Source organism: Myotis yumanensis, unplaced genomic scaffold, assembly GCF_028538775.1.
Source record: "Myotis yumanensis isolate MYYU_CA2020_CCGP unplaced genomic scaffold, mMyoYum1.0.hap1 SCAF_6, whole genome shotgun sequence".
NCBI lineage: Eukaryota > Metazoa > Chordata > Mammalia > Chiroptera > Vespertilionidae > Myotis > Myotis yumanensis.
This window is the reverse complement of record NW_027223757.1, coordinates 66,322,079-66,338,539: the sequence shown is the minus strand read 5'-3', so window position 1 is coordinate 66,338,539 and position 16,461 is coordinate 66,322,079. Positions and strand designations below refer to the sequence as shown.

Here is a 16,461-nt window from a genome sequence, read left to right as displayed (position 1 = left end):
AAATTATATTAAATGTTTCTAATACATAAAATATATTTACCAGGGGTATTTATTTCAAATATCAACACATCTTGTATAAAATAATAAATAGAAATAATGAAAGCAAGATAAAATATAAAATGACAGGTATCTTTTCAGAACCCCTCAAACAGAATACTTCATTTTTTCTTTTTCTTTTCTTTTCTTTTTTTTTTTGCTGCAGTGTGACTTCCTTATCTACTATGTACTTTAAACTGCTTTACTTACCTACCTGAAATTAAGGGGACTGCTGTACCAGGGCCTCATACAAATCTCATAAGACTTTTCCAAAGAGCAGAAGCATATTTTCTTCCAGGGAATTTTTTATAGTCTTAATAAACCAATCAGATAAAAATTTTTTCTACGGTAAAAAAATTTGCATAAGGAACTAGAACTTGTAGACTTCAAGATGCCCCTGGACTAGACAGAACAACCCGAGAGAGCAGTGCAATGATTGTGTTCAGACTCTGGTGCTTGAGTAGATACTGGTTTTACCTGAACTTACGGGAAATTCAGTTGTTCTTTTAATTGTTTGCACTTTTGTTTGATAAATGCATAATTTCCCTTATAACAAAGAAATGAGATTTTATTTTTCATTGCAGCAACTCAATTTAGCATCTAGACTATGTGTTCATAACACATTAATCTCCATAGCAGCTATTTCCTAGATCTAACTAGGAAAAAACATTAGGTCTCTCTGGGAAATCTATCTGTCTTCATCTCCATTCATATCTAATAATAGTGTTCTAAAGGTGTCCGACCAGTTAATGTCAAGCATAGTTTCAACGGTTAGCTCTGACTAAGGAGAGTATGTGTAGCCCTTTTAGCCAGTCTCAAATAAAGAGAAATAAGTATTTCAAATACCTGTCTTAAAAGACATTTTTAGAAAAGACCATACTTATTTAAATTCCCTTTTTATCAGGGCTAAAATACTTATATTGTTTACTGAAATTATTTTTAGTAATCTTAAATTTTCAATCTTAGTTCAGAGTGTAGAGGCATGGCATCCTTAAAGTTGAGAACGATAGCCATGATCATGTTTGAAGCACAAACACCAAATAGCCTATCTTCTGTGATAAAGAAAACAATAAATGACTAAGGCATTCCTTTTAATATTAATCTAGTGGGATGTAACAAGATTGAAGACCCTCAAATAAATAGGGCAGTGGTTTTTATCCTTTTTTATATTTTGCTTTTTTATTTTTATTTTATTTTTAATTCTTTATTGTTTAAAGTATTACATATGTCCCCCCCCCCCATTGCCTTCTTCCAGCCTGCCCCCACCCCCTAGCCCATATCTTCACCCCTGCATTGTCTGTGTCCATTGGTTATACTTATATGCATACAAGTTCTTTGGTTGATCTCTTACCCCCAGCTATCCCCCACCCAACCTCCCCTGCTTTCCTTCTGAAGTGTGAGGTTTTTATTCTTATTTGTTCATCAGAATAATCTGTGCAACTTTTAAAAATGCTGATGCTGCCCTGGCCAGGTGACTCAGTTAGTTGGAGCATCATTTTGTACACCAAAAAGGTTGCAGGTTTGATTCCCGGTTAGGGTAAATACCTAGGTTGCAGGTTCACTGATCGATGTTTCTCTCCTTCCTTCCCTCCCTCCCTCCTTCTCCTTCTCCTTCAAATCAATAAACATATCCTGGGGTGAGTGAGGATTAAGAAAAAAAAAATATTTTTAATTTAAAAAAAGAATGATGCCTGGGTCCCATTAGAGTTTTGGAGTTGGATACATACATATAGTATTCAGCCACTATGGAGAATACTGATGTAGGTACTCATTTGGGAATAATTTCAAACATATTGGCATACCCATTGAGACATTCATGAACCACAGTGGAAAGACTATTGGTTACCTATTATTTTGAAAACTTTATATAGATGTGGCTAGTACAGATGTTCTGGGTTGATTCAGTAAAGGGAATGATTTAGTAGTATATTCCCCACCCCCACATCTAACTCTGAAAGCTTTGATTTTTCTCATGGGGTCTAAAGATCAATCTACTTACTTAATAGCTTTCAGATTTATTATCCCATGTAAGCACTATTCACAAATGAATGCACTTCTTTAAAAGATACCAGACATTCTGAATTATGAGCCTCTTAGGATTTTTCTCTATTCTGCCTTTATTATACACATAGTAATGAAAGTCCACTATAATAGTATTAAGAAGAAAAACCTACTGGGCAAACTTATATTTTAGACATAAACACCACATGGGAATGGATAAGAGAAATATACCACAGAAAATTATTTCAAGGTATTTTAAATTTTGATTCAAGAAATATCTTTTTTCCTGAGAGGAATATGTTCTAATAAACCAGTCATTTTTCAAGGACTCTTTTCTAAAGCAAAATACGTATAAAGTTTTTCTATGTAGTGTGACTTTCTTCTGTGACATAGTAGATTGAACTTGAATTATCTGAATCCAAATTTACCTGCAAAATTTTCTAGACTAGAAGAGACCACACAAATGCTATTAGATGGTGCCTATGACAAAATGCTCAGAAAGGGTATTTTGAACTTAATAAAAGAATATTTTTAATCTAATGATTATGTTCAATGTGTGTTATTAGAGCAGAAAGCTATCACCCTATTTATGATCAACTAATATATCATCAAATTTCATCAGCCCCTATATTCAGCCCCTATATCCTAAAGTGTAGACAATAAATTGATGCTATAAGACATTTCAAAATATAAATATTGTGAGACAAAGGCTATGCTTTCCACACATGACTAAAGACCTAAAATAAATATCTTCCTATTATGGTCTTCTGAGATACATATTTATATATCAAAAGCTTTTCATTGATATTATGTGCCTTTTGCAAATGACACTGAAAATATTTGAAGCTGGAAGTCCTTACTTGCTTACCAGGGGTCTGAATAAAGGGTTTCACTGTATGTCTATACGAACATATACTTATGTTTAACTCAATGTATTGGGCAACTTTGGTCTATAGACACAAGAGCCATTTATGGTGTAAATGATGGAAATGTGCTTCGCATGCAACAAAGGCCCAAAATATTAAAAGGTAAATGTTACAAAAATAATGTATAGTGTAAATGCACCTTTAAAACAACCGAGAACATTCATTCTTGATAAATATACTTTTCTGCATGAAATCGTATTTAAAAGCTAACTTACAGCAGCAACAATTTTTTGGTGACAATTCAATATTTTGTTCTTTTTGTGGGTGTTCTGTTTGTTTGCAGTCAGATGAGTGAGCCTCATAGCGGTTTGACGCTCAAATGTGCCAAGTGTGGAGTAGTTTCAACAACAGCTTTGTCAGCCACCACCGCCAGTAACGCCATGTTAGTCCCAATCATTTACATCTTCTTGTTACAAATCTTTTACAGTGCATGTGAGAAAATGCTATGATGGAAAAAAAATCTTTGCTAATATTAGTGCTAAGAGCATACTTAAATATTTATAATTGGCTACTGCCTTTATAACTATTGTGGGATTGTCTATAAAAAATAAATAAAACTATCAAATGTTTATCTGCTTTGTGGTTTCCAACTTAATGGTCTTGGTGCCACATAAAAGAATGCTTTGCAGAATGGGGGTTTGGTTATTGCCTGTGACGTGACCTGCAGCTGTGTGATGTGGCTTTCTCTGTCTCAACAGGGCGTCTCTCTGGAGCTCCTGTGTGGTGTTGCCCCTGCTGGCTCTGACGTGGATGTCTGCAGTTCTGGCCATGACGGACAAACGCTCCATATTGTTCCAAATACTTTTTGCCGTATTTGATTCATTGCAAGGCTTTGTGATCGTCATGGTCCACTGTATTCTTCGGAGAGAGGTGAGAAATGTAATTCTTGTGAGAGAGATAAATGATGCTTAAAAGAGTATTTTCCTTGTTGACAAACATCTTTTATTTTATTTATTTACTTATTTTAAGGTATATTTTTATTGATTTCAGAGAGGAAGGGAGAGGGAGAGAGAGAGATGGAAACATCAGTGATGAGAGAGAATCATTAATCAGCTGCCTCCTACATGCCCCACACTGGGGACTGAACCCACAACCCAGGCATGTGCCCTGACCAGGAATGGAACCATGACCTCGCAGTTCATAGGTCGACGCTCAACCACTGAGCCATGCTGGCTAGGCAACATCTTTTATTTTAGTATCTTGATCTTCAGATTAAAGCTCGTCTTCTCTAAAGACAATCATTTGGGAGTCAAAGCCAAAAGTGAAGTTTTGATGCAAAGTTCAAGAGGGCTCCTTGGACTCTGAGAATGATGGGTTGAAACAGATGTGACTATGCAAGGGAAACACAGCCAGAGCTGCCAAGAACCAGCGAGGGTAGATGCCAGAGAAGCTGTGATGGAGTCATAGGTATAGATAAGTCTATTAGAAAAACTGGTGGATATGAGAGTAAGGTGTCCTAAAAGGTATAGTTTGTAAACATAATGCATTAATATTTCTTCAACCCATTCCCTAACTTGTGCATCTATATACAGCATATCGCCAGTCCTCATACTTAACTAATTTATTTTTAGATGGAAATGTTAAATATTAATGAACAGTTCTTCGGTTTCTGTACTAAGTTGAGGATAAGGTTACTAAAGTTGAATGATTTTGATGTGGATGCTTATACTCAGAAAATATTTTTAAAAAAGTGCACAGTAGAGCCTAGTAAGCAGTTATTGTTCCCAAGAATTGTAGATCAATAATTATAGCATTTCTCCAGGATGTGGTTGAGGTTATTGTGAGGGAAAGAAGTGGTCCTTCAAAGTTGAGACACTAACTTGCACCAAAACCATCCAGAACAGTGGTAGATTTCAGGCTTGAGTTGTTGAGGGATAAAATATTATTTTCCAACCAGTGCAAAAAATATCCCAAGCGCTTGCAAGCATTGACACAGTATTTACAAGGTTTATGAGTCAGTGTAGCATCTACTCTGGGGATTGTGGCAGCTAACACACACAATGACACAGTGCCATGCTAATAATTTTGAGAAAATAGCCTATGCTGTCATTTTGCATTATCTATCTTGTTTGAAAATTTTATTATGATGTGCACATCGCCCAAAGGCACATGTGTATATGAGTGTATACCATGCAGTTTTTACAGTGATGTGTGAAGATAATCAGAGGCTTTTACCTCATTTATCAGATGGAGAGAACAATATCTGAACTACTTTTAGTATGATATAGATGTCAGCAATAAACCCAAATGTGTATTCTAAGAACATTATATGATGAAAAACAATGAAAACAGAAAAATGGTGACTTCACATGGCAAAAGGAAGGTATTTTATCATTTAAAAAAGTTGATTTAGTTCAAAGTTGCCAAGCTTTCCTATTCCCTCACCACAAATTTCTACCTAGAATATCAGCATTAAACATCTTCCAAGTATCAAATTCTTTATGGACCAAAGTTAAGTAAAATTTAAAAGGAAATTGAGCCTGGCCAGTGTGGTAAGTGGTTGAGCATTGACCCATGCAACAAGAGGTCACCATGTTTCTATCTTTCTTTCCCTCTCCCTTCCTCTCTCTCTAAAAAAAATCATTGAAAACATATTTTTTTAAAGTTTTTAAAAAATAAAAGGAAATTGAATAATTTAGGGCTCTGTTGTTCTCCAATTATAACTGACATACGGTTCCTTTGTATTAACATTATCTCTAATATGTTTATGTAACAAACTTGTTCTGAGTAGACACATGATATGCATGTTTGATGATTAAGGATGAACAATATGGGTTTTAAGTAAGATACATGATATTTCTACATGCAATTTTCAGAAGATATTAATACTTTAGGTGTTAAAGAGGAAAAATGTGTCCCATCTCTAAGTCAGTCTCTCTTTTTCTTCAGAAATAAGCTTTCTAGATAGCCTTAGGCTATTATCAAAATATTAGGTTTTAAAGTGACAGATATTTTGATGGCTTATTAACAAATTTTTGCTGCTTACATGAAGAAAAGTATTTGGCACAAAAATTCATTTTCATCAACTTTTTTATACTTGCTAATTGGACTAATAACTGTGAAAACATGATTTAAGGATAATTAAATTAAGTCATATAAAAATGCTTCTGCTAAAGTAGGTGTCTGTAAATACGTTTTCCATATTAATAGGGAATAAAAATATGGTTATTGGCCCCGTTGTCGCATTTACAATAATTAGTTCAAATTGAATAATTTTATAGCTGCTAAATTAATAGCAGAGTGTCATAACTTGCTTTCATTCCAACATGAAATAAATAATTGCATATCCAATAATCTCACATTGACCCTAAAAGTGTCCTGTAACATTCCTGTCAATACACAGGGTAGATGTCAGTGATAGGGCAAGTCTCTTTCAGAATTCCTCAGAGGAAGTAGTTACTGAAAAACCAAATGGATCTCACTCTTTAGATTCTGTCAGTTCCAAGAACGTCATCATGACAAGACCTCATTGGGTTCTCAGAAATCTTATGACCTTCTGAAGGTATTTGGCCTGACACTAGCAGTGGGTCTATCTCATATCACCCGTGATTACACTGCCCTAACACTAACTTCAGCCTAGGAGGTTCAAAGCATCTTCCCACCTCCTCAATGTTGCCTGTGAACAAAGCAGTTCACAAAATACACCAAAGCAAGTGGACCAAATACATACCTTCCTATAACATATTGAGTAATGACTCCTATCTATTAATGTACCTCATAATCCTATAGAAGACCCTGGGCATACAATACTGTCTCTACTACTTTTTTTACTTTAAAATTTTTTTCTTCATAGTAATTCAAGATAATTTGTATGGCCTTTTCTTTCTTAAAAGTATATAAGCAATATAAAAAATATTTTCTCAACTTGGAGAGTGAGTAACATATATGCACATTTCTATGTAGCTTTGACACACACTAACATAATTTGGTTGTTGTTAGTCTTTAATGGTTGTTCCAATAAGAATTCAAAAGGTTTTACCCATATTTACTTTTGCAATCTTCCTGTGAAGGAGGTGGGTGTACACAGGGGAGGAATATAGCCTTGCAGTTTAAGAAGGAGAAAAGAAATGAAATACTATTTCAAATGTGATGTGGATGGGGCTTAATTTATTTTAAAAGTGCCTTTGCTTTTAGTGGGCCCAATTTTATAACCAAAATTATTTCAAGTCAGGAGGGAAGGCAGGAATCACTCTGGGACTGTGAACTCAATGATATTCCACTTTTTTAAAAAAGCAAATTGAGTATTTGCATAAAAACTTGTGTGACCTCCAGAGCTGACATCTTAATAATTACATTTCATAAAATTTGTATACTTGAAAATACAGTTTCTTCTGGAACACCTTTCTCTTTTATTTTATGTATTTGTTTGTTTTTAATCCTCACCCAAGGGTATGCTGTACTGATTTCAGAGAGGGGAGAAGGGGGAGAGAGAGGAAAAAGAAACATTGATGTGAGAGAGAGATCTATCTGTTATACCCTGACCAGAAACCGAATGCTCCAACTAACTGAGCCACGCCAGCCAAGGCAGCACCTCTCCTTTTAAATTGCTTTGGTAGATGCCTCTGACAAAGAGAAAACAAAGAGGCAATAAGAATTTTTTTAAAAAATTAAACCATCTGATTTATCACAACACATTACTTTCAGTAACGAAGCCTAGACCTCAGGCTAATTCTTACGTTACCTAATGAGACAGAATCTAATAGAACAAATACAGATGCTTTCCTTTATTGATCAGTCATTTCTTGATTAGAGTTCATTTGCATTAAGCACATAAGGACACTTACTATTTACTATTCTCCACATTGCTATGGAAATGCAAACTACACAAGAGTTAGGAAATCTTTGAACTAGTTACTGTTGCTAGGAAACCACTTTCTAGGTGCCTGCACATTCTTCTCATCTGTCCTGTCTCTGGCTGCGCCTGGCTTTAAGACAATCTTACAGCTCAGTGTGTGTGTGTATGTGTATGTGTGTATGTGTGTGGGGGGGGGGGGGCGGGGGAGGGATATAACAGGACTGTGATACAAAGTAAACTACATTAAACCCTTTCCCTAAATGGAAGGGAAAAAGCAAAGTGCTTAAGTGAATAATTCTGTTGTATCGGTCTTTGGGGATCCTGTGGCTGTTGTGTAGCAGGGCCAAGCTCCTGTTGCTCCTCCCTCAGCACTGGCAAGAGGTCCAGGCTGCACAAGATGAGGCCCCCGTCTTCATCCAAACCCATGAAACAACTTGTAGCAAATGCTTAAAATAAACATGAACAGATCTTCCTTCTTTCTCTCTTTCTCCCACTTGCCTCTACCTTTTTCCCCCAAAAAATTCCCATTTAGCCTTTTATTTCCCTACAGATAAATAAAATAATTTACAAACACATGACAAGTGAATTATAAAACAGACGAGCATCCTTGCCTGTCTTATTTAAAATCAATATTTTCCCCAAATAAAACATTTTTTTTAAAAAAAGTAAATCAAGCCAATAGTGGTGAAATAACTAGATAGCAATTTTAAAAGAGGTCGTATTGCAAAAAACTGTAGTTCAGTTGGAGAAACTGTAGGAATGTCCAAGCCTGACTATTTATTTACATAGGGATGACTCTGCAATGGGAGGGATTACCCTTTAATGAGGGGTGGGCAGGGTTTTCAGTGGGTCTTTGAAGATGAGGGCATAGTTGATAGGAGACTTCAAAATATAATGGGTCCTGAGGGGATTTGGGGGAGGCGGTGGTTGGGGATGTTGTTGGAAGATTAAGGAAGTTGAAGTTTCAACTAGAGGAAGATGAAGAGTGGTTATTGGACATATGGTTTCCATAGAATGGAGTTTATGGTGAATAGTAGAGAGTTGATTCTTTTCTGGGACTGCCTGGACCACCTGAAGGCATAAACCAGGAGATTTATATGATTCTGGACACAGAGTGATTTTTTTTTTAAGTGGCTCTGCCTGCAGCACTAAGAGAAAGACAATACTGATGACATTTGAGTATTGATTAAGTGATATTTTAGAGCTTTCGTGTTTGGGGTGTTTAGTTGCCATGGTGAGAGGCCACTGTGAGTGATGTCATGAAGAAAGTTCAATCTATTCTAAAGAGTGAGAGGTGGGAGGGTTATGGCCTTCATCCTAACCTTTTTAGCTTGCTCAGAAGAAAGCTGTGTATGGACAAGGATTTAAAGGGAATGGGCTGAGATGCTAGGAGCTGTATCTTTTCCAGGCTGAATTGAAGGGTCAAAAAGAAATGCAAGTTTAAAGATTTTGTTTTGTTTTATTTTTAATAAAATAGGATGTGCATCTGGAAATGGGAGAATGACTAAAGTTACCACAATAAAGCTGCATTTTATCAGAACAGAGTGCAGGGAGCACAAAGACCGTCTTTAATTAGGAACACAAACCTGACATACACAAGACTGCTATGCTTATGCTCCTGTATACTTTCCCAAGAAATCACCAAGCTCCCTTCGGGCAATAGTCATTCCATGTCTTAGGCAGGGGAATATAAATTCTTATTCTCCTTCCAGATTGGGTTTTCCTGATTTGAGCATGTGGCAATTGTATCGTGAAAATTTGGATCCATCTTAATCTGCACATTTGGTTTCTCTAAATCTATACAGAGATTTAGGAGCTCAACAAGAGCATATAATCAGATGAGTAAAGGGGCATCTGTGAACAAACTGAGACACAGAGTTCATGGCAGAGATTGGCAGACTGGCATGTCTGCCAGGTAGCATCCAACCGTGGCTTGCTCTGAGTACCTGGCCATAGGGGCGGGCAAATCCCACCTCCCTTTCCTTTCGGACCCCTAGGTCCTGCCTTGCAACATTGTTAAACTAATGGTGGGAAGTTGTGTATGTCTGGAATAAAGGTTTGAAATAAATATAAGAAATGAGAGGTTATCAAATAAGTGTTTATTTTTTGCTCGAAGTGAATGGCATGAGGCTAAAATGAGACATCTTCTGTGAAGGCAAGGGCGGTAGTGTCTGGCGGGTAACATCTCTTTTCCTCTTTTCTCACTTGCATGCTACCCAAATGCTGTTATATCTTTCAGATCATGTATATGAAATGTCACCTTGACCCCCAAAAGTGATACAAATGTAAAGAGCTACAATTTTGAGATTAAGTGAAAGACCCTCTAGGTGTTAAAGGATTCTAATATTTCTATTAGACTGAAATTTGGGACTGAAGTCCATATTGTTCCCTCAATCTATAGCTAATGGATCTATAGCAACCTACATGAAATTTAATGTGATGACAAAGAACCAAGTCATTGGTTCAAATATGAATCCAGAGAAACAATAGTCAACGTTAGATTCGGGGGGGAAATTACACAACACATGAGAAACTCGGTTTCCCTCCATTAACAATCTCAAATTATTTCAAGAACGTAACTTTCTTTCTTTCCTTGGCTTAAAATGGTCCCCAAAATAACTGGAGGCAAAACTGTCTTGTTAAAAGGTGAAGATTTGGGGTCTGAGCTACTCCGTGCTAAATATGGAGCCATTTCAAACCGTGCAGCTCTTTCATGTGATGTTTCTCTAAACGGCAAGGCTGCCAAACAGCACTTCATGCTCTTCCCACCACCTCTAAATCTGGCACCGACTGTCACAGTGACACTCTGCCAGGCTGCCTCAGAGCGAGGACAGCCGAGAAGCCCTGGGCTTGCTGCTACGGAGCTGAACCGAATAGCTCACCCGGTGGGGAGAGAGAGGAGCGAGATACGCCCTGCAAACCTCTTTGGACTCCTGTCCAATCCAGGAGTCCATCTCCTCTACAGGGGTTGGTAGCTTTTTCAGGAATTTGTAGGACAGTCCCCAGCAGGTGGTAGTCCAGATAACTTTGGTGGTGCTCCAGTTAGATACTTGCACAAGACACCTTTGATAGCTTCCTCTTCTCACCTCACCTTATTTTTGAGGGTGTTTCAGGCCTTTGTTTTGTTTTCATTTCACAACATCACTTCCTTAAAGTCCCCTAAATATGTTAAGGCTATTTACATGTTTGTTCTTTACTACTCCCCTGAGACTTTAGAATCCTCTGCATGGCTGGCAATTAAGGTGAAAGACCTAGGGCGGAGTTTTATAAAGAGGGGAAATTTTGAACTCTGGATTTTAACTGTGCCATGATTTATGTTAAATAATTCTTCTAGACACGTCTATTTAAAAGTTGTATTTACTAGTCTAACGTAAGTTTTTTAAAAAATGCTATTGCAAGAACTCTGAGTTATAATGAGTTTAATATCTAAAAATAAATCTTAAAATAGTTACCTGAAATAAGTGACTTGCTCTCCACAGATACTTGCAGCTTAAATAATAAATATTTGAATCTTCTAATGATTATTTTTCTTTAATGTTAGTGACAAGGCAAGGAAGACATCAAGACTATTATTGTCTAGCATTGTAAATATGAGTCTTGGTCAAAATTTTAATTTTAATTTTAGGATGGAAAAGTCAGATCTAGACGCTGTCTTTGCTTATTTGTTTTCTGTTCTTTCTTTTTGTCTGGAAAAAAGGCTTTAATAGACTTGCTTTTTAAAAAATGTCAGTTGTTCTCCATTAGTACAACTCACATTGACTCACCGAAGATGTCTCTCTGTTTACCTGATAGGAAAGTCAATTAATTATCAAAATGCTCTCAAATAGCTGCAGATGCACTTCCCAGGTGTCTTGCCTGAAACGCCCTTTCTGTGGTAAGGAAATAGCAGTGGGAAACCTAGTCTAATCATTCTTCCCTGACTGTGTTGGACAAATATTTAAGGCCAATACATCTAGATTACCTGAATGTAGTTTTAAGATTAAAAAAATAAATAAAATGGAGTCTTTGGAATAAGTGGAATTTTTCCTGCAAATATTTCTGAATTAGAAGTAATAGAGGCACTAAAAATGCCAGAAAATCTAACACTTAAATGTTGGCATTTATATGACCACTAGAAGCCCGGTACATGAAATTTGTGCACTCGAGGGGGGTTGGGAGGAGTCCCTCAGCCTGGACTGTGCCCTCTCGCAGTCTGGGAGTCCTTGAGGGATGTCTGAATGACGGCTTAGGCCCGCTCCTAGCCTTCCTTAGTGTTACCGCAGAGGTGGGAGAGGCTCCCGCCACCACCGCTGCACTCACCCATGAGCCCAGCTCAGGGCTTCTGGCTGAGCAGTGCTCCCCCTGTGGGAGTGCCCTGACCACCAGGGGGCAGCTTCTGTGTTGAGCATCTACTGCCTGGTGGTCAGTGCGCATCATAGCAATGGTCAATTTGCATATTAGCCTTTTATTATATAGGATTAAGTGACCTTGAATTTACTAGAGGGTTTTTATGCATTTCTGTTTTAAATTTCTTCTGAATAACATTGACTGATTCATGGGGTTGACATCATTCTCCCGGGTAGAAATGCCCTTAATCCATTGTTATGTTTGGGAGTTTTAGGAACTGATTTAGTGTTTATTATGAAAAAATTTGATTTTTTAAAATTTTATATTTCCTTCAAGCTATCAGATAATTGATTTTAGAGAGAAACTTGTAGAAATTGCTTTTGCATATTTCATTGTGAGACAAAAATATTCTGACAGCTACACTTTGAAGGTCTGAAAATAGAGTGGTTAGTGCGCACCAGTTAAAGTAACGTTTGGTATTACCAAGTGCCACCTGATATTACCAAGTGCCATCTTTATATTTTATATATGCAAGTTATCAGAAATAGATCTGAAAAAAAAAGTCTTCATGTAGCAGCTCTTAAAAGGCAACATTTTCTTCCTTTATATATTTGCTTTAACAGTGTCTCAGGGCACAAACAAAAAATTAGCAGGGACCTATTTTTTGACATTGGTTCTTAGGATTTTTTTCTGAAAACATATATACTCTCTTAGTGGTTTCCTTAATGCAAATTTCTGCATAAGAGAAACAGTAATCATCAGATAAACACTAGACTCATTACCAATTTTTGATTTTAATATGTCTCATATCAGGCAACCGCCCTCAAGAAATCCCAGATTTAGAAATATTAGAATCAAAGATCAGAAAGAGGTCAGAGAGCACTGAGTCCATACCCTACTCCCTTAATACACCCTGTCGTGGTCTCATCGCCAGGACGAGAGCCTGAGGTGGAGAAATACTAGTGGACGAAGGTCTCATGATGACCTGGTTATCCAAGACTGTATGCTGGTGACTAAACTCCATGTCACTTTTCGAAATGTTGCAGTTTAGGAAAGAGACTGCCAGTGATTTATGATACAGGTGAGAGGAGCTGAAAACAACAGGCTCCAATTTTTCCTGCCCAACACATACACTATGCACATCTCGCAACACAACAGTGGCATGGTGTTTTATATCAGGGCTTTCCACAAGTAAAGATCATTGTGTGTTTTACCTTGGCAGTCTCTACAGCGGTGCTCTAGCAAAGTAGGGAACGTGCCACTGCATCCATGCTTTGTTTTTTAATACAATAAAACAGATTGTAATAATAAACTAGAGGAATGTCAATCATGTGAAGTCAGGAAAATAAAATATTAATAAAATGACTGCCATTGACTGGGATGAGAAGCTACTTGTGATAATGTCTATCAATAGCTTGTTAGGAGCCTAATGAGCCACAGGAAGTGGAAAGGTCATGCTGATGTAGAGGCATCATGTGATCAGAATAAATTTGGGTCCTGTGTTTCTTATTAATCTATTCATGTTTATTCATGTGTTTAATGAAAGGTATGTTCTTCAAATTTCCTTGTAATATGTTTGTTTTCTACTCAGAATCCAATTATGAATGGATATTATGAAAGTTTGGCTTCACCAAATATCCCCTCCCCGCCCCCCCCCCCCCCCCCCCCGCCCCCCGGCCCTCTAAAGATAACCAGAAACAGATCTGTTTTTGTTATCTCTTTGTCTTACTGTGTTTTATTTCAGGGCATATAGTACTTGAAGGGAGACAAGAAATAGTCTCACCAATAGGATCCCTTACGTGAGACATAAAAGGAAAATCCAAAATCAATTTGTCAGATCATTGAGTAATCTTATTTTTCACAATGTTTAGAGATATTATAGAGTATGCCATACCAAATAGTAAATCCCCCTTGAAAACCACACATATTGCTTGTAACAGTGGAAATAAATCTGCCCTCGGGTGAGAATTACTGGTGTTGAGCCAGACACAGCCATTTTGATAGCTGTGGAGTTCCCAACACTTCCCTCTATAGATTATGGCAAGTGGTAAATTTCCTTGGCAGAGAGCAAAGTCGAGGTACATCAGTATTTATATTAGGAATTAAACAAATTGGGTAACATAAAAACAGTGATAACTGCTTTCTCAGTTGATTGCCAATATAGACATTATCTGCTCATTTCTAAGAGAGAAGAAAATTAATGTCTGTCATTTCTGCCCCCCACAGGTTCAGGATGCATTTAGATGCCGATTGAGAAACTGTCAGGATCCAATCAATGCTGATTCTTCAAGTTCTTTTCCTAATGGGCATGCGCAAATCATGGTGAGATTTTATTTTCCCCTCTGATTGTTGATTGAGTTATGATTTCTAGGAAATAAACAAATACCAGTATTCTTATTAGTAAATTAGCATCAACGTCCCATTTTGAGTGACTTTGGCTTTAGTGCATTATCAGACGTAGAACTCTGATACTAGATAACTATTCTGTCTGGATAGCTTGGGAGTCCAGCATCCGTTACTGACCCAGTAGGGTGCCGAGTGTAGGGCTTCTGTGAAACAGTGAGTGTTTTCATCCTTGCATGGAAATAGGGATAACAATTTGTCCAAAGGGCCTTCTTTGTTTCAGGTCAGAACTATGGTTCTGCAAGACTAGTCTTAAAGTTGTGGCTTTCAGCCTTGGTTGCACATTAGAATCCGTTAGAATCCACACTCCAGACCAATGAGGTCAGAATCTCTGGGTTTGGACCCAGGCGCTGGTGGTTCCAATGTGCAAGCTCACGTAAGAACTACTGCCCTAAACTAAAGGGTAGCCATGCTTCTAGTAACAGGTAGTTACTGGACACGAGCTCTGACTGTTGTTGGGATTAAGGGTACTTTAGATATAACCACTTTGGTATACTTTAGAAATGAGATAACTTTTAAACTATGTCATTAAAATCAAAAGAGTTATTTTATAATATATAAATTACATTTACTGGGGCAACATTGGTTAATAGCATTATAGAAGTTTTAGGTGTACAGTGTTATAATACAACATGTATATTCCATTGTGTGTTCACCACCCAAAACTAGTCTTCTTCCATCACCATATACTTGTCCCCCTCTGTGTCCTCTCCTCACTCCCCATCCCCCTCTGGTATCCACCAGAATGTTGTATCTATGAGCTTGTTGTTTTTTGTTTTATATCACACATATGAATGAAATCATATAGTTCTTTGATTTATTAATCTTTTTTATTAGGCAACATAAAAATAGTCAAAAATATACTAGTAACATTTAAGTAAAGCTTGAGAAGGAATAATTAATTCCTTATTAAAAATGAAATACTAATATCTTGAATTTAAAATATTGGATAAGATGGTCTAATTTATTTTTACCATTACAAAAATGAACTACATTATCTATATATGTAAAAGCCTAAGTGACCGTTACTATCAGATGACTAGATGACCAGCCGGTAGCTATGACATGCACTGACCACAAGGGGGCAGATGCTAATTCAGGAGCTGCCCCCTGGTGGTCAGTGCGCTCCCACAGCCAGCCTCCCATGGCCGGCCAACCTCCTACAGTCCCTCCCCCTGGCCGGCCACCCCCATGTCCCCAATCGGGACTGGGCCAGAAGGCCCTGATTGGCCCCAATTGCCGAGCTGCGGGACCCCACCCATGCACAAATTCGTGCACTGGGACTCTAGTCTATATATATCAGTGGTTCTCAACCTTGGCTGCACATTAGAATCACCTGGGAATCTTTTTAAAATCCTGATTTCTGGGCCTCATCCTCCGGAAATTCTGTTTCTTTGTTATGGGGTGAGGCCACAACATTAGTAACAAAGAAACAGAATTTCCGGAGGATGAGGCCCAGAAATCAGGATTTTAAAAAGATTCCCAGGTGATTCTAATGTGCAGCCAAGGTTGAGAACCACTGATATATATAAAAGCCTAAGTGACCATAATGACCAAATGACCAGTCGACTAGTCGCTATGATGCACATTGAGCACCAGGGGGCAGATGCTCAACGCAGGATCTGCCTCCTGGTGGACAGTGTGCTCCCACAGCCAACCTCCCATGGTCCCTCCCCTCAAGGGACCCCACCCGTGCACGAATTCGTGCACCAGGACTCTAGTTTAAAATAAAAGTTTGGGGAAAATATGAAGATGGAAGTAACCTCTAGGACAGTGATGGCGAACCTATGACACGTGTGTCAGAGGTGACACGCGAACTCTTTTTTGATTTTTCTTTGTAAAATGGCATTTAAATATATAAAATATCAAAAATATAAATCTTTTTTATACTATGGTTGCAAATATCAAAAAATTTCTATATGTGACATGGCACCAGAGTTAAGTTAGGGCTTTTCAAAATGCTGACACGCCGAG

At 37.6% G+C, this 16,461-nt stretch overlaps 1 protein-coding gene and 1 long non-coding RNA gene across 6 annotated transcripts in view; one reads left to right on the top strand and one right to left on the bottom strand.

Moving 5' to 3' along the window:
- The window catches only part of ADGRB3 (adhesion G protein-coupled receptor B3), a 699,707-nt gene that overhangs the window by 649,817 nt on the left and 33,429 nt on the right, over positions 1-16,461 (top strand). For 4 of the 5 annotated variants that reach the window (XM_070418313.1, XM_070418316.1, XM_070418314.1 and 1 more), the window contains 3 exons: positions 3,247-3,345; positions 3,662-3,833; positions 14,311-14,406. In XM_070418313.1, coding sequence (XP_070274414.1) covers positions 3,247-3,345; positions 3,662-3,833; positions 14,311-14,406 — 367 coding nt within the window. The remainder of the gene's footprint in view (positions 1-3,246; positions 3,346-3,661; positions 3,834-14,310; positions 14,407-16,461) is intronic. The other variant, XM_070418315.1, reaches the window with a different exon arrangement.
- The window catches only part of LOC139012402 (uncharacterized), a 68,700-nt gene continuing 66,073 nt past the window's right edge, over positions 13,835-16,461 (bottom strand). Inside the window, exon 4 of the long non-coding RNA XR_011471858.1 lies at positions 13,835-14,451. This is a non-coding gene — a long non-coding RNA (uncharacterized lncRNA). The remainder of the gene's footprint in view (positions 14,452-16,461) is intronic.